Here is a 24,695-nt window from a genome sequence, read left to right on the forward strand (position 1 = left end):
CAGCAACCTATTTTTGTGTGAATCCTGTTTTACCTGTTTCCAGGTACTCCAAGATCTTGCTGCCTTTACTCATCCTGCCATTGTGCCAATGTTCTACTAGACATGCACTTAAGCATGTGTTAATACTTGAAACATATATCAAAAGTTGTAAATTAACAATAGATATTCAAATCTGATCATACCTAAAGCTACTTTGATAATACTATTAATCACTTAAATGTAACCTAGCTGAAATTTTATCAAGAACATTGTTGTAATTTTCATCTGAAGAAATATATTAAATAAGGATAAAACTAATATAAATGAACAGTATGATCCCACTCAGATGTCTTTATCTAATTCCCCAAACTGTGTTGGGATTTCAGAAAGACTGCAAACCTGTACCTGGTATGAATCAGAGCAAAATTCCATACTGATTTAATTTTTATTTACATAACAAACAACCAGAAAACACTGCCATTAGAAAATGGATTGATACATTATTTCATCATATGTAGAATGATGTTTTACTTCAACATGTAAAAGTATACTGAGAAAAAGTACAAATACTTGTCAGTCAATGTAACATATACTCATAATATTCAATGGTGAATGAATTTAATCAGCATTCAAAATCAATGGGGTATGACTAGTGACACACATCAATAGTTCACATGATAAAGCTCAGCTAAATGGCCACTCTGCAACACATTGCTGTCCAGAACTAATGTTTAGACATTTTTTGTCTCTTTTGCGATCAACAATAAGTCTAAATCCTTCGAACAAGACATTATATTGTTATATTGGTGTACCTGCGTACTAAGATACTTTGATTAACATATTTGGTACACTTTGGCTTGGTAGGCCTATTTGTCTGGTTTCATTACCACAATTTGCATGATTGTCATTTTTGGGGCAACCTTTCTTTTTTACAGTCATTTCCAGACAATCTCGCTTTTATATTTCATCATACCCTCCATATTGTTAAAACTAATTTTGATCAGTTTGTGTTTTTCAAGCACTTTAATATGTTTAGACAAGGAAAGGAAGACTGGGCCTACCTGTGCTTCCTTTGAAACTTTCGCGGAATATACCTTCCGATTTGTTAAGGTAAACTATTGCCACGTTCCGCATGAAAAAGTTGGCTGTTTACAAGCGTTCAGTTGACCTCATTTCAATGTTCAATGCGCATGTGCGCTACATCAAAATAAATCGCCATTTTCTGTATCTCTCCAGATGAATTTAATAAGTCCAGGATGACGACATTTGCAGATCACTTCTGGGTATGGCATTTGGATTTTCATATTAATAGTTATGCATCTCCTTGAGAAAGCAGTTTATTTGGCTGTCGAGTATTGCAATCGCAAATGTTAGCCGTTTGAAAAAGGGGGTGTACCCTCATCCTGTCAAGTGTCGGTGTGGCGATTAACTGTCAGCATGCAAACGATGTCTAGTGTTGAATTTTAACCAAACGGAATAAAATAAAACCTTAAATTGATTTTCAATCTTTCGGACATCGCTATTTAAAAATGTTGTTTGTTGATGTATCTAAAGTAACCTATTAATTCGTATAATTGGGTACCAAATGCAGGTTGTCGCAATCAAGAGAAGTTCGAATTCAAAACAACATAATCTGAATGTTTGGTCGAATATGTTCGGCTTTATGATGTTCGTTTTAATTTTTGAGCAGTCATTGATCCAATATAAACAAATACCTGTAATATACCGATATACCGATTGAGTTCATGTTTGTTATGATCTGCAATATCCCATGGCAGCTGATTGCGATTGATCTGTTGTCGGTATTGGACATCTTCATGTTGCTTCCAATTGGTAACATCATTCACAGTTTTGATAGGAAAATATCAATACTTTACAATATAGTTATTTATGAAACTGTGTGTTAGGAAGCGTATAGTTCACATGAAAAATACATTATAAATAATAACTTCTTTCTTATTGAAATATTAAAGGGAAATCTTGGTGAAGTTTTCTTTCCTTTTTTTCCTATGTCTTTTTCTCAAATTCTTCATTAACAGGTGTGGTACAGGTCCTTATAAAAAGAACTAATCAAGTACAAAACAAAGAATTGTTGAATAGTGCAAGGATAATCTGAGGATTCAGGATAGAAGAATTAGTTCAGTTTGTCAATAGGATGATTTGAAACATTGAAACTGCCATAGGAATAGGGAAGCAGTTCCCCATGCTTAAATAAATTGAAGTTGACAAGTAATCGTGTAGTGTAAAGGTGGTGGGGAGGAATGAATTGTGATAGATATTTATATGCAAATGCAGAAAAGTAAACCATGTGCTTAAGAACTTTTCATTTCACAGCAAACATGTGTTTACACTCTTTATCACTGCTGTCAATGCACTTCCATTATCACAAACAATGAATGCCTTGTTTTTTAGTTTGTTATGAGCAATATGAATTATTAGCACAATATTTACAGGCAATACCAGAACAACTTGAATGGTCAAACTTGACATTCAGTATGGAACATGAGTTTTGGGATATCAGCTAGACGTAATTGGAGGTGTCAACATGTTTTATTCATTATTAAATTATATGTTTTTACTGTGCACATCAATTTTAAAGATTTATAATTTGCAAATATGATTCATTATTCATTTACTTTTAATGAATGCACTAGCATAAAATAGAAATCTACTTGCTTTATACTTTATCTGTCTAGCCCTGGTCTGTGACTAACTAGGATCCAGGTGTCACTCTGACTGTTGTCAATCTATCTTTCATTATACATTAGAACTGATGGTAGCAAACTGGATATTTAATTGAAAACTAAGGCCTGTTCAGCCTCAGGTTGTAAGGTGACACGGTAATGGGACTAACAAAATGTGTACACAAACATTAGAATCAGGAACAAGTATACTTGATTTAAGTTGAGATTTGACATGGAAAACAGATAAATGATAAATAGTTCTGATCATTCCCAAAAATTTTTAGATTTCAGGTTTTCAAGTTAATCCAAGATGGATACCACTGCAACCTTCCTAATATAATTTGTGAATTCAGATTTCAAAATTACCAAGAAGCTTCATGGAAAGTTTATTTCATTAGATTTGTTAAAGTTGATGAAATGCATGTACATTAGCCCCACAACATGAATTGAATCATATCTGATTATATTGTTATATTCCTGTATTTCCCAGTTAATTTCAATATCATGCAAAATGATGGCTTTTGGTATAATGCAGAATTTATGATGGAGAAGACAAAACATGACTGGTTGTTAACAGAAATTAGAGAATTTAAATCATATTAACATTTTCTTCAGGATGGTAATGTCAATAGAATAGAAGTTCTTATAACACAACCAATATAAGATTAGAGTGGGACATTTTGATGACACACAGTCACCTTCATCAGACAAATGACCAGTGTACAAGATGGTACAGATTTGACTAACTTTTTCGACTGTACTACAATCCTATGTACACTAAGGTTGAAAATAGTGTGGCAAGATGGTTAACATATTATAGACAAAAACAATACACCAGATGGTAACAATGCACTGTAGCCAGTTCGGCTACACTTTGTTTAACACCTAGTCATAGATGTGTAAGAGTCTGTGGCCCCCCTCATCCCTATTAAGTACTGATCTGCTGCGGTGAATCAAGATGGCTTCCTTAACCAACCATCTGAAATGGTTGTTTACCCTATGCAGATTTATTGATCTGGGAATGTGAGTGTTTTTGCTCTAATCTATATAATTTTTTGGCTTCTTGGGATTTGCGTCTTTCTGATGTTCATTGAATCGGAGCCCAAATCTCCTGCCGGTTTCTCCAATATATGATGCATCTGAGTTCGTGCCTTTGATTTTGTGTACACATTTTGTGACATTTTCTTTGGGTGTTTTATCCTTAGGATGGACTGGAATAATTCAGAGTGTCTTGTTAGGTTTCAAGGCTGCTGCAATGACATGACCACTGTAAATCCTCTGAATGGTCTTAGGCAGGCCTTTGATGTAAGGGATGACAACTTGTCCTTTTATTTCGTTCTTTTCCTCTGTGTTTTGTCTCTCTTTTTTTTTTTCTTGCATCATATTCCTTGTTGACTTTCTGGATTGCCAAATCAGAGTATCCATGTTTTCATGGCAATGTGGATGCGATTTTGTTCTAGTACATTCCACACTGGTCATTTGTCTGATGAAGGTGACCATGTAGTCGTCAAAACGTCACACTCGTTCGATGTTTATGTTTTAAGACTTCTGTTCCATGTAGTAAAGTTTTATTTTATCTTTCCAGGGAGAGAAGAACAATGGCTTTTTTGTGTTATACCATAACATGAAACATGGCCAAACTGCATCAAAAGAATTCATTGATTTCCTTAGGGAAAGGTATGTTAGTTATTTTTTCATCTTCACTGTGCAGTTATACAAATGTTCTATTTCATTTTCTTATGATCATGGTTATCAACCTTTTGAAATGTCTCCTTTAACTGAAGTAATTATAGAACTACAAAATTATCATATTGAATAAAATATTTATTGCTTTCACTTGACAGCTGTAAGGTAGAGGAAAGTTACAGCACTCTACTTAACAAGCTAGCGAGAACAGCTGCCTCCAGCACCCAGGTTGGGTAAGTCATGACAGACCACTTATATATCCAACAATACATCTGTACCATTTGTTTATGGATACAGTGTAAATAAACAATAGTACAAGATATGTACTACAAAAAGTGACCACCAAAGGACATTGTCTTTGTATGTATACCTTCAGACATCCAAGGTCCAAGATCCAATATGAGTTGGATTGAAGATTAAACACTTTATTAAGACAAGGTTCTTTAATTCTAACTGCATTACAGAAAAGTAGATGTACTATAATAGATCTACTGTAAATATTGTGCGTATTCGTGGATAATACACAGAGATATTTTAGGAATTTCTTTCTTTTAAATTTCTTGGAAGTGTAAATTTTGCCACCTAGTGCAGATACTGGGCTGGATAAAACTAATTGTCTCCTGATCAGAAAACAATGTTTTCATTGAATAGAACAAGGTAGACTCTAAATAACTTTATACACCTTGTCTGCGATCTGTTATGACTTTAAGAGCTGCAATATTAGAAATTTTGGTGATCAACGGAAATTAAGACCAAGTCTATGCCAGAAAAACCTACTGATACTTGATTTCTTCGATATCAGAGATTTTGGTATGATAAGTAAAGGATACACGTCTCAAAAACAATTTAAAATGATGAAATACCTAGCATCTTACATCAAAGAATGTTGTAATACTGGAATTGATTAAACTTTCATTTCGTGCCTCAATCGGGACTATGTCATAATGTAAAACAACAACACTGTTTTACCCTGATGATGGACTTGTCCTGGACGCAAAAAGTAGGACGATTTGACATGTTTCTGCAATAACGATGCCACTCTCATGGTTTAAAACTCCCATCAACATTTCTCAACATTAAATTTTTTAACACTGTGTAATTTTAATGATTTACAATTTGTTATGCATAATTTGGATGGAGTAATAATACAGCAAGCTTACTACCACTTATGAATGGACATTTGTTTACTGATTGTATGATGCAGTGCTACAATTCTACGACAGATCTATTGCTTTTGTTTAAGGAAATATCTGCATTGTTAAAGTGACTTAAAGCAATTAATTTCTATGTTCCATAATTCATCGAGATGAAACCAGAACACATCAAATAAGGAAAGATGAATCATTGTGTTTTTATGGCTTTGACAGCATCATTAAACAATCATCTTTTATATAGAAAGGCATTGGCTAAAATACATAAACAATTTTTGTTGACCTTGACCTTTCATGAAAGTGCATTGTTCTTGTGTATAATGTGCATCAGGTTTTTGAAAAATGAAAATTTCCTATAATAAGTGTTTGTCACATGTACATATTTACAGTACCATTTTAAAGTGTATATCATTTGATATAAAATATTTAATCTTTGGATATTTTGGGATACAGCTACAATTTGAATTAAATATTAAATATTATATACTTTAATATCCTGACAGTTTTCCATGTGTTTTATTCACCAGGGACTCAAAAGGAGGCATTCATGAGTAATCTCTTTCTTTTACATCTTTCAATTTTGATTATGAAAATATATTATTCCTCAGAATACTTGAATTAATCAGATACTAATTGTGAAAGTATAATTATTATCCTCAGACAGCATATTTACCTACCTCATACCTATTAGACACATGTATAACACAGCTAGATACATTACCAGTCACAAAACAAGTCCATTACTTTAGAATACCAGTCACAAAACAAGTCCATTACTTTAGAATAATATCATAGACAAGTTGTTGTACATCAATGTAGAAACCAATTTCTGTAGTATTTCACATTTGCACCTCCCATACAACACATACTTCCAGATTATGCCCTTATGTCTTTTTTAATTATTTATGTGTATAAATGTCACCGATTTATCCTGAAATGATATAGTAAGTCATTGTCATTTTATAATACTTTTGTTGTCAGTATTGTTTGTCAAAATTAAGGAAATGTGAAACAGTCAACTAAGATGTAAATTACATTCAATGATGGTACAGAGTCTTGATAGACCATTCACTTAATATTGCCTTTTCATCAATAAAAGAAATCAAATCTTTGAACTCTGAGGTTTAATATATTAACCGTAGGATTTTTTACTAGATTGACGTACATGTATATACATGTGATTACAGCACATTCGCCCCATTCTGGACCGTGTTGAAGATTCTCGCGGAGAAACTAGCCACTCTACACACACAGCTTTTACATAGCTGGACAGACCTTATTAAGGATGTCGCCCGCTACAATGAAGACCAACACAAACGACACAAAAATGTAGGTGATTTGTCCATGCCATATCATAAGTAATTAAAGGGTAGAAATACGTCCATTTGAAGTACAACTGCATGTGTGTGTATTGTCAATAACCTCTGATTATATGCAACTTCGATTTTATAGCAGTAAATTGAACAAAAAAAGAGAGGGAGGAGAAGATGATCAAAAATCATGATACATGAAAATTTTGATTATTGTTGATGTTTTACAAGAAATGATGATCTTTGGTCGTGAATAAATTAATCTTCTTATCTGATATTTTAATGATGACCTTTTCTTGTTTGAATGTTTCTTTTTACAACCTTTACTTTTAGATGAAAGAGAGCGAATCAGGAACACAAGAAATTGTTCATTCCATACAACAGATCACCACATCATTACATAAAGTACGTTTTACATCCTGTCTAGATATATACAGCCAAGTGTGTTCAGATAAATTGAAGTGAATTTTCTATTGGACGTAACTATTCAGTTGCTGTTAAATGCATTAAAAAAGCAAAAACTTACAACTTGTTCCTCCAATCAGAAATTTAGTAACTTGTAATTTGTTTTTTTCAAATGTTATTGTATTCATAATTTCTCAAACTTCACCTAAGAAAATAGCTAATTTGAAATTGTGTCTGGAATGCAGGCAAAAGAATTATACCATACACGATGTTTAGAACGAGAAAGACTAAAGAGAGAATCTGCATCACAGAAAGACATGGAGAAGGTAAATGTTCTATTTAGATGGCTTTACCTTATAGGTTACTTAGATCACTGTTAATTGTGACTTAAGGAAAAAGTGGAGATTTAGGTACAGTAAAATTTTGACTATTTGAAACTGGGCTGAATAGAATTTTCATTCATAATGGAAAGTTAAGATTGTGAATTTCATAAAGTGTTATTTATATATCAACAAATATAGATTCTGTATAACAGTAAATGAAGATTATGATATATAAACTTGTTATAAAACTAGGCCTTATCAATTCATTCTGATTTTTTTGCAGGCTGAAGTAAAATGTAAAAAAGCTAGTAAGTATAAAAAGTCAAAGATATTTTCAAAATACTGTAAAAAGTAGTGTGAGTAATCTTTTCCAAAATTAATAGTCGAACTCGTTATCACAAAATTCAATGGACCGTGGTAAATTTTTCGACTTATCCATATTTCGACTCAAAAAAAGTGTATAAATTAATTGATATCAGTTTTCTGACATTGATTACAGTTGAACGAAACAGGGCTATGATAGTACACATACAGAGTAGTTTAATCTGTTACATAAATGGCAGTAAATAAACAAATAAATTTGTTTTCATATTATCCTTTTATTGTTTTTACATTCAAACTATAGAACATGTAATTACAATTACAATCATATAACATTTTACTCATGTCCGTCTGTCCCGCACACGGTAATTGATCGCCAGTCACCAAGTGTTATGTGTACAACGGACTGATACGCCGCAATTAGCCATGTATAACACACAGGTGACTTTCTACTCCTGTATGTATTGGCCAATTTCGTCAGAAGATAAGACAATGTTTTGACAAAAATAAATTCCGAGACAACAAATGACTTTTTGCTTGCTTTATAATTAAGGGACTGAAAAATCGCTTTAACTCAACTGAAATTTCGACTCATTGAAATTTGAATCAACCAAACTAAAATTACATAAAAAAAAGGGGGAAAATCGAGACTTGAAAATTATTTGAACTCAAATGGAATTTTGGACTCAAGTGATTTTGAGATGAGTTTCAACTGTACTACACTTCCTGGCAGCTGTGTGTCGTCTTATATAATGCTAAAAATATTTTTTCCAAAATATGTCTTAAGAAAATTGATATAGTATTAAAGCAATCCTTTAATTATGCATCAAAACAATCAAAAATCTTGTTTGGAAAGATAACCATCTTTAACACTAATTCTTGATATTGCTGTTGCAGGTGATGATTATAAAAACTTAGTGGATAAATATGCAACTGTTAGGAATGAATTTGAAACCAAAATGTTGGGATCCTGTAAGGTGAGTAGATATCAGGGCATCAGATCCATACAGCTATGGGGCTATCGATAGCTTAGTCAGTTAGAGCAATCGGCAATGTTACCTTAGGTAATGGTCCAAGGTGTGTTGTTCACTAACTGTTGTGGTTTGTGTACCTCATAAAGCTGGGAAAGGATCTGTGCTGACATGGTTGTGTCCTTAATTTAATTGCTCTGGATGGGATGTGTCAGGCCTCCCATATGTTGTTCATTAAGGTAGTTAACAGTTACTACTAGGAGACCCCACCTCAAAATGACCCTGACTATTGATAAGGCAATAAACCCATCAAACAAAAACAATCATATACATTTGTGTGAAAGAAAAACCAAGAACGATTTTTAAAATCTGTACTTTCCTGTTTTGCCTTGGAGACATCTTAGTTTATTTATCCTTCACTAGGCCGTGAAGAACACATTGCCTGTTTATCATGTCACAGTGATATATTACAGGACGGTGAAATAGCTATTAGTGATTCTACAAAGCAACTATAGATATTGGTGGGCGTATTTCCAGACATAAACACAATAAATGAGGTATATTTAAGACAATGACTCCTTGTAAGTTCTGTATAATTACGATGATGCCTACAATAGTTGTCCCTTCAGTCCAGTGTTGATATTGTTATAATTTGTGATACTTTTTCAGCACTTCCAAGAGCTACAAGAAGAACATATATGTCAGATGAAAGACTTTATTGATACCTATGCCAAAGCCTGGGAAAATGAGCATGCATTGATAGGCCAGGTAGGTCCTCTATTCTCCTGAAATACTGGTCAATTGATCCTGCCTTCAAAAATTTCCCTGATAATCATACTGATGCGGTGTTAGATTTGGAGTAAAATTATTGGAAAGAATTTTGATGTTGTGATAAGTAAGTGATGCATTCTAATGTTCAAAATGAAGCCTAGAACAAATCCAGATTTATCATAAAAATGTATGGGTGTACCATATGTACTTAATGCTAATACTGAATGTCTATATTTTGTTCAGAATTCAGTAATTAGTTATGGTTTATTTCAGGTTCACAAAGAATTCAAAGCAAGCTGTGATGAACTTTCTGTACAGAAATTATTAGAAAATTTTATTGCTTCCAAAAAAACAGGAACTGAAAAACCAGGTAAGAGCAGACAACTCTTAAGGATATCCTTGTTATTACAACTGTTCCATAAATACATCCACTGGACAGAGGGAGGGTGATTAAAATGATCAGAATGAATGCAATTGAGGATTTATGTGAATGTATGGCAGACCCTAGATTTACATGAATGTGTGAAAGATCTTAGATTTACATGAATGTGTGGCAGACCCTTGATTTACATGAATGTGTGGCAGGCCCTTGATTTACATGAATGTATGGCAGGCCCTAGATTTACATCAATATATGGCAGGCCCTAATGTTACATGAATGTGTGGCAGGCCCTAGATTTACATCATTGTGTGGCAGGCCTTAGATTTACATGAATGTGTGGCAGACCATAGATTTACATGAATGTATGGCAGGCTCTAGATTTACATCAATGTATGGCAGGCCCTAGAGTTACATGAATATGTGGCAGGCCCTAGATTTACATCATTGTGTGGCAGGCCCTAATGTTACATGAATGTGTGGCAGGCCCTAGATTTACATGATTGTGTGGCAGGCCTTAGATTTACATCATTGTGTGGCAGGCCATAGATTTACATGGATACGTGGCAGGCCCTAGATTTATATGGATACGTGGCAGGCCCTAGATTTATATGGATACATGGCAGGCCCTAGATTTACATGGATATGTGGCAGGCCCTAGATTTATATGAATGTGTGACAGGCCCTAGATTTACATGAATGTGTGACAGGCCCTAGATTTATATGAATGTGTGACAGGCCCTAGATTTATATGGATGTGTGGCAGGCCCTAGATTTACATCAATACGTGGCAGACCCTAGATTTACATCATTGTGTGGCAGGCCTTAGATTTACATCATTGTGTGGCAGGCCCTAGATTTACATGAATGTGTGGCAGGCCCTAGATTTACATGTATGTTTGGCAGGCCTTAGATTTACATCATTGTGTGGCAGGCCATAGATTTACATGGATACATGGCAGGCCCTAGATTTATATGGATACGTGGCAGGCCCTAGATTTATATGGATACGTGGCAGGCCCTAGATTTACATTGATATGTGGCAGGCCCTAGATTTATATGAATGTGTGACAGGCCCTAGATTTACATGAATGTGTGACAGGCCCTAGATTTATATGAATGTGTGACAGGCCCTAGATTTATATGGATGTGTGGCAGGCCCTAGATTTACATCAATACGTGTGGTAGATTTACATCATTGTGTGGTAGGCCATAGATTTACATCATTGTGTGGCAGGCCTTAGATTTACATGAATGTGTGGCAGACCTTAGATTTACATGAATGTATGGCAGGCCCTAGATTTACATCATTGTGTGGCAGGCCTTAGATTTACATGTATGTGTGACAGGTCCTATATTAATATGAATGTGTGGCAGGCCTTAGATTTACATGGATGTGTGGCAGGCCCTAGATTTACATGAATGTGTGGCAGGCCCTAGATTTACATGGATACATGGCAGGCCCTAGATTTATATGGATGTGTGGCAGGCCCTAGATTTACATGAATGTGTGGCAGGCCCTAGATTTACATGTATGTTTGGCAGGCCCTAGATTTACATGAATGTGTGGCAGGCCCTAGATTTACATGGATACATGGCAGGCCCTAGATTTATATGGATGTGTGGCAGGCCCTAGATTTACATGAATGTGTGGCAGGCCCTAGATTTACATGGATACGTGGCAGGCCCTAGATATCTATTGATACGTGGCATGCCCTAGATTTACATGGATATGTGACAGGCCCTAGATTTATATGAATGTGTGACAGGCCCTAGATTTACATGGATACGTGGCAGGCCTTATATTTGAAAGTTCTACTAAGTATGCCCTGCCTCTGTCGAGGGTATCTTGTATTGAAATACGTTGTATCAATCTGATTGATATCTTGTGAGGTGTTGATGTGTCAAAAGTCCACTCCTTGTCATGTTTATTCTATTAATGTAAAAAACCTGGTACAACACTCTACATGTTAACAGTATTTTTGTCTCTCTGTACCTGTCTTAAATATTTGTTTGGGACATTGTTTTGCTTTGATTTTACATAATAAGAAACACATAGCCTTGTTTAGCTTGTTGCCGTTCAAGCTCAATTTATTGGAATATTTTGTAGAGAAAGCTTTCAAACCTGAAGCAATATGGCTTATTTAATATCTTACTGCAAAAATTGTTTTTATTAATTTGGCTTTTCTGATTTCGTTATTTTACATTTGAAATTTCATTTAATATTGTTGAATTTAGCCACTCTGTCAGTATCAAGAAAAATCTTCAATTTAATCTCGCTCTCAACAAGTGTGGCCTTACTTTTGCTGCACCAGTTTATGTGAATTCTGCTAATCTTTCACAAAATTTGCTTAACATCATTTTTATATATAAATAGATAAATAAGAATTTGTAGGATGTTCTGAGTAGTAGGATGTTCTGAGTACTTTAACAAGTTTGAGAGATTATGTAACGTGACTATGTGACATTATATGACACAATTTTGAGAGATTATGTAACGTGACTGTGACACTATGTGACACAAGTTTGAGAGATTATGTAACATGACTATGTGACACAAGTTTGAGAGATTATGTAACGTGACTATGTGACACTATGTGACACTATGTGACACAAGTTTGAGAGATTATGTAACATGACTATGTGACACAAGTTTGAGAGATTATGTAACGTGACTATGTGACACTATGTGACACAAATTTGAGAGATTATGTAACGTGACTATGTGACACTATGTGACACAAGTTTGAGAGATTATGTAACGTGACTATGTGACACTATGTGACACTGTTGTGATATTTCTGACACCATGTTCCCCCTTTTTCTCCCTTGTCAGTCATGCGTTGTTGGGATTACACAGGTACTGATGACTCTAACCAAAGCTGTGCTGTTAAATGTTGTACAGTTAAGATTGTGTATTGATATACAGTGGTCCATAACTCAAAAGTTTAAGGAAAGTGGTAGTAACCAAATAGCTTTTTAACTAATGAGGTGTGGGAAACAAATCACAGACTATCAAAATTAGAAAAAATTATCAGTCTGTATATCTATCTAGTCTTTTGTATGTTGTTTGATATGTCTTTTATCCACATCACGTATTCCACTCACTATTGTGGTAAATATGATTAGATGAACTTTAAGAAAGGGTTATTATATCTATACATATAAACATTGAGTGAAGGCCCGAAGTTTACATATGTTTTGTGATCACATATTTATATTGCCTGATATATTATGGTCAGCAAACTAAACTCTTGTTTTTAAATTTTCATTTTATGAAATTTGTTTAGTTGTTAGTGGTTCCCAATACTTTCCTCAATGTTTGAACATTTTTCATTTTTCTTGCATGTCACCCTTTTATCCGTTTGTTTCATTAGTGTGATATTACTGTTAGTACCTAGCCTAGGATAGTTAGACTGCTTATGTGGAGTGGTTTGGACTACTGTGTTAAGAATTTCTAGACATAGGCTGCCTAGATCAACTAAAGTGTGCTGTTGGGATTGTGTGTTTGCATATTTGATTAACTCGTGTTGTCAATGCAGTGAAATCAGAAACCAATAACAAGAATTTTTTTATTGACCCATTCTCATCCTGGAATGTCCATTGTAGCATTTACAGCCTTCCAAGAAAATGGACCAATTACATTCTGGCCATTTTCTGGAATTTCCACAGGAGAGATTGCATACATGTAAAACTTCCAAGCTTCAGAAAGGACCTCTATAGACCCTCCTTCCCAGAATCTAAAAACTACACAATTTAAGCATCCCTTTCAAATGGAAAAATCAATTTCTGAAATTATGAACAATTATGAAGATTGACTAAAACTTTTTGTTTAACATTGGGCCCAGAAATCAGCTGGTTCTCTCCTAGGTAGGAAAGGTTGACAAAAAATATACAAGAAGTTATCACTTGTTTTCCCAAAGAAATCTGATTTTTTCATATTGTCACAAATACAATGTCTAGAAAAGATGAAAGTGATGAACAGATAATACTAATTCTTGTGGTGGTGTGTTCATTGTAAATATATACCTAATCTGATGTCACATATGCTGCAGAGTGTGTGCTGCATTACCTACTTGGTGTACTCCCCAATGTGACTGATGTCTTATTTTTGGAATCGCTGTACTGCTAGGAGTTTGTGATGATAGCCGTCAGTGCCAGCTGTTACAACAGTGATTAACATTTATGATACAGGGAGATTAATTTTATACCATAGATGTTTATACAAACAGTAAAATATCAGCTCTATAAAGCTATTTATTTTGACAAGCATGTGTAAATAAAGATAGTAAAAAACACAATAAAATGTCAAAGCATTACAGATGAAAGTAAGGTGATGATAAGCCAGACCATACATTATGTTTATCATCTTGTGAATGAATTTATATATTGCTTGGTTTCAGAAATAAAACTTTTTTCTGCAAAGAAATAAAAAAAATGCTGATAATGTCACAAACATTGTGGTACGCAGAGTTTATATCAAATATTTTGCAAAACTTATAAGCAATCCTGTCCTTATGAGTAAATCCTCACCATTTATTTATATTTTTTTCTCTTTGTCTGGGGAAAGGTTTGTTTACTTCACTGATATGCCAATATAATACTCTTTTCTTTTAATTCTTTTCCAGTTCTATACTGCACCTTTTAAGTGTTACAAGGCTATTTTTTACTTCTTATCTCAAATGGTGTTTTATGTCTTTAGTTTAGTTTTTATGGTATACTTGATCAAATCAGAGTCTTTCTTTCATTCTAAATTCATATGTGAATATTGAAATATTTGAAAGTGGGATGTACAACTTGAAATGAAATTTAAGTGACATTTTAATGATATGTCGAAGGTAAGATGGGAAGACTTCAGGTTGTTAGTGAGTTCAAATGTTTGCTATAAAGTTTGGCCAGAACTAATACTTGAATTAATTGGGGTCTGTGAGTTATATGAGATTGACATAACTAGGTTGACTGTAATATTCTGTCTTCAACTCAACTATCGCATGAAAACTGAAAAAAAAACTGTTAAGTATTCTACAGTTATTATAAGCCAACACCCATCTTGTATTTTTGTCTGTCAATATTGCACTAATTATCAGATCATCCAAAGTTGTCTAAATTGTAGAATTTGACAGTTGTTACAAGGTTATATCAGCTTAGTATAGATAGATAATCCTCAGTCACACCACTTTCCAATCACTGATTTGTGATGATAAACGGTTTTGTAAAAACTGTGATGAGTTATTGAGACTAGAATTGCCAGAGCATTTAAACTGCTTTACAATGAAAAGAAATGTTGTTGAATTTATAAAGCCTTAAGTTCATTCGAAAGCTATTGATAGTAACCTTAAGTTTATTCTATAGCTATTGATAGCAAAGATTTGAATTTGTTAAGTCTACTATCATGTTGATCATTAATTATTATAATACTGACATTTACATTCATTTGATAAGTACAGTGTACTTGGCTCTGAATTTCATCTTAGTTTGTCATTGTTCTTCCCAGGTCCAATAGAGTTTGTGGAACCAGACCTATCAAGTTTGCCAGCCCCACGTCCCATGTCACCGGAACCCAATGACAAACGAGAGAGCTTCTCCGAGAAGCGTGGACAAGGTGAGCTTAATACATGTTTTGTTTATGTTTATGCTTTAAAAGTTGCCTACATTTATTACTTAATATCTTATAGTTCTCTGGGCGAACAGGTGTTGTAATCCTAATATTTAAAAAATCCAGTTGTTCTCCGTCGTAAATCACATACCATATATATCTAACAATAATCACTTGCCAGGTAGTAAGCCCATCCATACATAATGTTGTTAAGAATTTAAATCAACTCATTTTTTCATTGTCCTGTAATACACTCACCTGTTGACTTTGAGTCAAAGATAATGTATAAACCCAAGGGCTCACTGAAGATTAACTATGGTGGTTTGATGTAACAGTAAAAGACTTCAGATTTGTATTAGAAAATACAACATGATTAGCAAATGAAAAGCAATTTCAGCTTTGTGTTGACGAGAGAACAACTGAATGCTCCTAACAATTTATGGTGATTTTGTGTTAGAAGAGAAGGTTCTCAAAGGCCTCTTTCTCAATGTGATTAGTTATGATCAGTTGTTTAGAAGTTAGTACAAAATTTCCCATTTTGTTCTGTAGTTTCCCTGATTGATGAAAACTTGTGTGTGTTTCTCAATCAAATTCCAAAATTGTAGATCAACTTTTATCAAGAACTGAGTTTTCGTAGGAGAATTAAATGAGGCTGTGTAGAAGAATTAAATGAGTCTGGGTAGGTTTCTAATTGTAACAACGAATCACCATGTTACTTACTGCTAACTAATCCTAGAATAAAGCTCAGTGTTGACTTATAAACTAACATTGCGGCATGGAATAGGGATCAAATGTCATTAAATGTGTGTCAGTTATAAATGTGGAAATTCACTGACCACAGGCTGGTGTTATACCTCTAATTTATAGGTATACACTGACCAAAAATGTAATACCTATTATTTACAGGTAAACACTGTATTACCGGTATACTTGCTATATATTGCAGGTATACACTGACCACAGGTATTGTACCTACTATAAATAGATATATGTTGACCACAGATGTTATACCTAATATAAACAGGTATACACTGACCACAGATGTTAGACCTACTATAAGCAGGTATACACTGACCACAGGTATTGTACCTACTATAAATAGATATACGTTGACCACAGATGTTATACCTACTATAAACAGGTATACACTGACCACAGATGTTATACCTACTATTTACAGGTATACACTGATCACAAGTGCTATTCCTATTACTGACAGGTAAAAATTGACAACAGGTGCTACACCTACTGTTTATGGGTATACACTGACCACAAGTGCTATTCCTACTTTTGACGGGTTAAAACTGACCACAGGTTTTATACCTACCGTTCATTGGTTAAAATTGAACACTGGTGTTTTACATATTATATGCAGATATACACTGACTGCAGGTGCTAATCCTACTATTGACAGGTAAAAATCAACCACTGGTATTACGTACTATATGCAGGTATACACTGACCACAGGTGTTAAAATCTATTGTAGATAGGTACACTGACCACAGGTGTTAAAATCTATTGTAGATAGGTACACTGACCACAGGTGTTAAAATCTATTGTAGATAGGTACAATAAAGACCTGTTATAATTCTAAAAATTACCAACTTAAGTTATACCTATAATATTCAGGTATACTGACCAGAGGTGGTGTACCTACTGTATACAGGTATACTGCCTACTGTATAAAGGTATACTGGCCAGAGGTGGTGTACCTACTGTATACAGGTATACTGACCAGAGGTGTTGTACCTACTGTATACAGGTATACTGACCAGAGGTGTTGTACCTACTGTATACAGGTATACTGACCAGAGGTGTTGTACCTACTGTATACAGGTTTACTGACCAGAGGTGTTGTACCTACTGTATACAGGTATACTGCCTACTGTATACAGGTATACTAACCAGAGGTGTTGTACCTACTGTATACAGGTATACTGACCAGAGGTGTTGTACCTACTGTATACAGGTATACTGCCTACTGTATACAGGTATACTGACAAGAGGTGTTGTACCTACTGTATACAGGTATACTGACCAGAGGTGTTGTACCTACTGTCTACAGGTATACTGACCAGAAGTGTTGTACCTACTGTATACAGGTATACTGACCAGAGGTGTTGTACCTACTGTATACAGGTATACTGACCAGAGGTGTTGTACCTACTGTATACAGGTATACTGACCAGAGGTGTTGTACCTACTGTATACAGATATACTGACCAGAGGTGTTGTACCTACTGTATACAGGTATACTGACCAGAGGTGTACAGGTATACTAACCAGAGGTGTTGTACCTACTGTATACAGGTATACTGACCAGAGGTATACAGGTATACTGACCAGAGGTATACAGGTATACTGACCAGAGGTGTTGTACCTACTGTATACAGGTATACTGACCAGAGGTATACAGGTATACTGACCAGAGGTGTACAGGTATACTGACCAGAGGTGTACAGGTATACTGAACAGAGGTACTACAGAGGTATTGATTAGAGTGAAACTCTTTAACATTTACATTTTTATACTAATAAGGGGTTGACTATTGTAGGATTTTCTTTTCTTTTCAGATTCTACTTCTGCTTCTAAAGCTCATCGTTCATGTATGCCTTCAGTTTTATACTTACGTTGTTCAAAATTTTGTCCATGTGTTTATCATAGATAAGAACTACAACATGGTTCGACATGTTGCATGCACTTTTCCAATTGACTGCTACATACATAAATGAGTAGACCATTGCACCTTCTCTCATCAGTAAATCCTTCCTCCCAGAACATACCCCAACACTGAGCCTGCATTAAACATTCAGCATCACTTGTATAGCATCACCGTTAGTAGGGATGAAAAATCAAGATTCAGTGGCATCTTTATATATGATATGAGAATGTTTTATATTTACTTTGAAATTTAGGAAAACATTTAAAATATATCGTGCGATTGTACTGGTGCAGATGAAATTCTGTATCAGATATATTGTAGCTGAATTCTTCAGAGTAATTTTCATATTTTGATGTTTGCTATGTTGAGGAAATATAACTGTATGTAATAATGTAAATAAGGTTGTAATTGTTCTATGATAAGTCATTTCCTGTAACAGAAGGATGCAAGCAAAGAGAGTTGGTGTCAAAAACATGTTTATAAACTATGTTTGTGTATAAATGAAAAAGAAACATCAATGTTATCAGTAAAATTTGTTGAGAATGAAGATGACAAATGAATTTACGTGTAGCTAGTTGAGTGATTTTTTTTTCAATTTGAAAGAAAATGGTGTGAGATTTGAAGATTAAGTGCATAATAGAATTGATATGTGTCTTTTTTTTTCCCTGATTGTCTCCTTCCAGACTCCAGTGGGAGTCCCAGTCCGGTCTTGTCCGACCAACCAGGTCCTCTCAGTCGCAGTGTAAAGCTCCGCGTGTCCAGGACATGTAATAACCTCCTCTCTTTTGTTGTGGGTTGATGTGTGCGTTGTGTGTGTCCAACCATCTGTATTGTAAAGTAGCCCCCAGTTGACAGTGTTTTTTATAAGTAGTTCTGATTAATTTGCTGGTGCTGCAATAATATTAAATGTAGTGTGCATGATCTAACTCAAGTTGGCAGAGGTTATCAATGGAGATTGGGAATAAGTAGACTGGAATATACCCAAGGTTTGTCAGGATACATCATAACATTGTATGGCTATCTAATCTACAAACAAAACATCAACATTTGGGTACAGGTTTCAATCCCAGCATGGACATACTACTGGTAGGTAGGGTCAGGGTAAGATTATAGGAAAGTTGTATCATATTGTTTATTTTTTAGTTGAGAGCTTTCATAGAATTTGCCAGTTACTCCATTCCATTTTGTATGTTAAACCTCTAAAGTGGATGAGAAGTTAGTGTATATTTTGTGAACTAAACTTGTGAGATAAAGAGGTCAAACAGTTTAGTAGAATCTAGTGTATATGATGTGTACTAGACTGGTAAGATAACCAGATCAAATAGTATATTAGAAGTTAGTGTGTACATTGTGTTTAGACTGGTTAGATAATGAGGTCAAATAGTGTGTATATTGTGTTCTAGACTGGTTAGATAACGAGGTCAAATAGTATATTAAAAGTTAGTGTGTATATTGTGTTCTAGACTGGTTAGATAACGAGGTCAAATAGTATATTAAAAGTTAGTGTGTATAATGTGTACTAGACTGGTTAGATAATGAGGTCAAATAGTATATTAGAAGTTAGTGTGTATATTGTGTTTAGACTGGTTAGATAACGAGGTCAAATAGTATATTAGAAGTTAGTGTGTATATTGTGTTCTAGGCTGGTTAGATAACCAGGTCAAATAGTATATTAGAAGTTAGTGTGTATATTCTGTACTAGACTGGTTAGATAACGAGGTCAAATAGCTTATTGTTGGGCTTTTCATGTGAGATCAGTGAACAGCTTGTATACATATTGGTTATAATTCATGGCTTCGTCTAAACTATGAAACATCAAAGGTATATTTGTATTTCATCGTCTTGGTTATTTCTAGAGGCATATCAAATATTTGTTTGTAGTTTCAAACAAAAGTCCACATCATTTATAGCAGTGAAAAACTTAGAGGGACACTGAAGGAAAAACTAGAATTAGAATTGAAGTTGATATGTTTGGTCGTTGACAGTGGGCTAGATATTGGAAAGGTGATGATAAGCTTTATGTATAAAATTACTGTGGGGTCAGGTGGTGTTTGCTATCAGATCATGCATGAAGGTGGAAGGACAAACACAGTGGAGTGGGAAACATCAGTATCCGCTCGTCAAAAACATCTACTTCTTCAATAACACACCTACTAATGAGAATTTTGCACCTTTTTTTACATACTTAAGCATGCTTTACAACTATGTTGAAGGATTTGTTTTGTGTGAGCCTATTGCTTCAAAATGATCTGATTTCCTGCTGGAAGTACCATGCTATATGGAAGCTTTGCTATTCTGAAATAGTAGGGATACACTGAAGCAATGCTTAGGATGATTAACACTGCTATTCTCTTGTAAAAGACTAATTTACTATTCAGTTGAGTATCTGCCTCATTCTATTATAATCATCAGTACTTTTATTACACTGCGTCAGTTTCTCATCGCACAGCTGTCATTGACAGGCAGCATAGTATGGTCTATTGCTAGTTATTACTGATAGAATAGTGACACTTTCTTGATAATTTTTTTGTCTTATGATTATATTGAAGTTTGTTGCCAGCACATATTATGACTGCAAGTCATTTCAATCAAAAGTTTGATGTTACATGCAAGTATGACAAGTGTCATCACATGTGTCTTAATGAAGTATCTTTGAAATGTCTTAATGATTATCGTTGTGGGTCATTGATACCAATATTTGTGTCATGACATATGTCTTCATTGGTTTTGTCATGGTAGATGTGTCATTTCACATGTCATTGTGTCATAACATTCATCTTTATTGGTCTAGTCATGGTAGATGTGTCACAGCACATGTCCATGTGCCTTGACGTGTGTCTTCTTTGGTCTAGTTGCAGTAGATGTGTCATTACACATGTCCTTGTGTCATGACATATGTCTTTATTGGTCTAGTCACGGTAGATGTGTCATTACACATCATTATTGGCCCTATAATTGATAATTATGTCAGATTTGTCGCCCTCTGTCTTATTGCTGTCAGTTGTGTCTTTACTTGAGTAAACATAATGTCTTTGACTTGTATTTTGATGTTTGTATCATGCCATGTCTTGGCTGGTCATGTCTTCATACCAACATTGGTGTCCTGACACCTGTCATTGTTTATCCACTTTATCCTGTGTTGTGTCATCAGAAGTGTCATCACATGTCTTGTCGGTCACAGTTTTGTCATTGTTTGTCTTATGATTGACATTCAAACAAGTAATTCAACTGTCATTTTCTCAGCATTAACTGGTTGTATGCCTTCACAGTCTCCCTAAGCACTGGACAATATTTTTATAACAAAATGATTATAAATTGTTAAGATTTTGTTTTACACTGAAATACACTATAAAGATTTACTTACCAGAAGGTGATTCTGTGTAAAACATCTCTACCAAGTTCTGGGATTGTTTTATCCATTGTAACTTTCATCCCCCTTCCTGCAGGTTTGCTACTTCCTAGCCCTTCGTAAAGTATAGGTTACTGGTTATGTAATGTAAGATTCTAAATATAGACATCCAGACTTATTAGCATCAGAATAAAATAACAAAATACATGGAGTTGATGAAAGGTCCATGATCAGTAATAGGATTAAATATCAGAATTAATATTAGGACGTTTTTACAGCAATGAGTAATCTTTACGTGTGCAACAAACAGTGAATCTCTAGTGGTATGATTGATATCATCTGTAGCAGTACAGGTAATTATTTGTGTACATTAATTGTAAATCTAAATTATACTGGGATGTTTACTCTCAGATTGGATTAAATAGTATCAAAGTAATATTTTTGTTCAGGTTTAGTGTTACCACAGTATGAGAATATTATATCAAAGATACAAATTAAAGGTAGGTATTTAACTACCTATTGTCTATACAACTGATATATTACAGGTTCTGTTACAATTTCCATACATGTCCTACATGTGATGTTATAATCTGTTGTTCTGAGAACCATAACTTCCAACAGTAACATATACCAGTATATATATATACACAAACTATAATGTTAACATTATCATGCTGGACAAAGCATGCTTCAGAAATACTGCATTGGAATTGGATAATACGTACCAATTTGCATCATAAATGTGGTATATTTAATTGATATGCTCATTATTTATACCTAGATCCACAGTATTACAATACACACTAAATTGAATTTTATTCATTGTTTTCACTAAAAAGTACTTTATCAAGACATACATTCATACACAGCAGACCACAGCCTTTTCTGTCTCAAAATCCCTGAAAGCCCTTTTAAAATAAACCCTCGTCCTCTTAAGTCCTGTTAAGATCAGCCTTTGTCCTCTTTAGTCCAATTAAAGTTGGTCTTTGGTGCCTTCAATCCTATGAAGGTAAAGCCTTGTCCTCTTAAGTCCTGTTAAGATCAGCCTTTGTCCTCTTTAGTCCAAGTAAAGTTGGTCTTTGGTGCCTTCAATCCTATGAAGGTAAAGCCTTGTCCTCTTTAGTCCTGTTAAAGTTGGTCTTTGGTGCCTTCAATCCTATGAAGGTAAAGCCTTGTCCTCTTAAGTCCTGTTATAGTTGGTCTTTGGTGCCTTCAATCCTATGAAGGTAAAGCCTTGTCCTCTTTAGTCCTGTTAAGATCAGCCTTTGTCCTCTTTAGTCCTATTAAAGTTGGTCTTTGGTGCCTTCAATCCTATGAAGGTAAAGCCTTGTCCTCTTAAGTCCTGTTAAAGTTGGTCTTTGGTGCCTTCAATCCTATGAAGGTAAAGCCTTGTCCTCTTAAGTCCTGTTATAGTTGGTCTTTGGTGCCTTCAATCCTATGAAGGTAAAGCCTTGTCCTCTTAAGTCCTGTTAAAGTTGGTCTTTGGTGCCTTCAATCCTATGAAGGTAAAGCCTTGTCCTCTTAAGTCCTGTTATAGTTGGTCTTTGGTGCCTTCAATCCTATGAAGGTAAAGCCTTGTCCTCTTAAGTCCTGTTATAGTTGGTCTTTGGTGCCTTCAATCCTATGAAGGTAAAGCCTTGTCCTCTTAAGTCCTGTTAAAGTTGGTCTTTGGTGCCTTCAATCCTATGAAGGTAAAGCCTGTCCTCTTAAGTCCTGTTATAGTTGGTCTTTGGTGCCTTCAATCCTATGAAGGTAAAGCCTTGTCCTCTTAAGTCCTGTTATAGTTGGTCTTTGGTGCCTTCAATCCTATGAAGGTAAAGCCTTGTCCTCTTTAGTCCTGTTAAGATCAGCCTTTGTCCTCTTTAGTCCTGTTAAAGTTGGTCTTTGGTGCCTTCAATCCTATGAAGGTAAAGCCTTGTCCTCTTAAGTCCTGTTAAGATATCCCTTTAAGTTATATTAAGATCAACCTATGCCCCTTGCAGCCCTGTTAAGACCATCCTTCGATGTCCCTTTCATTCCTAGAAATATCATCCCTTGCCTTCTGCAGACCTAATCAAGCTCTGTCCGTGTCTGGTTCACCATGTTCAGTATTGATTGACATGGCGATACCTTAGCAAGGATGCTGGAATGCTTTGTGATATGAGTTAAAATAGCTAGCTGAATCCTTAAAAAAAAGTAAAAAAGACCAGTACATATTTTGTCTTTCCTTTAACCTAGCTTTGGTTGATGATAAATATATGAGTATAGCTGTTTGATGGCAGACTTGGGACATGATAGAGTTGTTCATTATGGCAATTCCTAACCTGCTGATTCAAAAATTTATTGTGATGTTAGTGTTTAGTGTTACTTTATGTGGAACCCATTGTTAAGTAGAAACCAATGTAATATACCAGTAATAAATAATTAAGTAGGCTAGTTGATATAGTGTGTAGTGGATAGTATATGTAAGGAGTTGTAGCATGTACTAGGGGCTAAGTACCAGGTGTATTAGATAATTAGTGATGGACATGCAGGTGTGTGTAAGTAGGTATGGATGACTTTACATCAGTATGGTTAGATTAACATCCAATACTTCCTTTAAATACCCCTAATAAGTATCCTGTTTTCCTGTGATAATTGTAAACACTAGAATTAATTATTTGTATCACAAACGCTTTATTGGATATGTTGTAATTAAGATGGAGAGTTCAAATTGATACTTATCAATAGGAGAGCTTAACTTGCAGACATTTTCTGTGGATTGTATATAGTGATGGATATCTAAGTATACATTTACCTGGACAAAATGACTCTGGATTCAGCACTACCAATTTATGTGAATTTTAAACCTATGGAAGAATCACCATTTTACAGTGAGGTTAATGCTGGATGCTGTTTTGAGACCTGTTATGATGTCTCACGCCCAACGGAAATTGTTGTTTTCCAGTCCCAATCATAATGACACCACTAATCTGCGCATGACTTGAAATATGTGTGATTTTGATTATACATGTAAATTTTTTTAGTATATTTTTTATCATTTTTTGATCCGTTGCAGTATTTATACTACTGTTGCACGCCATGTGTTGTATGTATGTTGAGATCACTTAGCATCACAAATATTAATT

General features: G+C 34.7%; 1 protein-coding gene across 1 annotated transcript in view; it reads left to right on the top strand.

Annotated features, from left to right (window-relative positions):
- Window positions 1–1,216: 1,216 nt before the first annotated feature.
- The window catches only part of LOC132562516 (F-BAR domain only protein 2-like), a 39,217-nt gene continuing 15,738 nt past the window's right edge, over window positions 1,217–24,695 (top strand). The window contains exons 1-13 of the mRNA XM_060227262.1: window positions 1,217–1,262; window positions 4,249–4,340; window positions 4,508–4,582; window positions 6,688–6,829; window positions 7,144–7,215; window positions 7,461–7,541; window positions 7,822–7,846; window positions 8,757–8,836; window positions 9,500–9,598; window positions 9,875–9,971; window positions 15,475–15,582; window positions 18,151–18,183; window positions 18,923–19,006. Coding sequence (XP_060083245.1) covers window positions 1,236–1,262; window positions 4,249–4,340; window positions 4,508–4,582; window positions 6,688–6,829; window positions 7,144–7,215; window positions 7,461–7,541; window positions 7,822–7,846; window positions 8,757–8,836; window positions 9,500–9,598; window positions 9,875–9,971; window positions 15,475–15,582; window positions 18,151–18,183; window positions 18,923–19,006 — 1,015 coding nt within the window. The 5' untranslated portion in view covers window positions 1,217–1,235. The remainder of the gene's footprint in view (window positions 1,263–4,248; window positions 4,341–4,507; window positions 4,583–6,687; window positions 6,830–7,143; window positions 7,216–7,460; window positions 7,542–7,821; window positions 7,847–8,756; window positions 8,837–9,499; window positions 9,599–9,874; window positions 9,972–15,474; window positions 15,583–18,150; window positions 18,184–18,922; window positions 19,007–24,695) is intronic.

Source organism: Ylistrum balloti, unplaced genomic scaffold, assembly GCF_031769215.1.
Source record: "Ylistrum balloti isolate Yb309-2 unplaced genomic scaffold, AGI_CSIRO_Ybal_v1 Utg371442, whole genome shotgun sequence".
Lineage (NCBI taxonomy): Eukaryota > Metazoa > Mollusca > Bivalvia > Pectinida > Pectinidae > Ylistrum > Ylistrum balloti.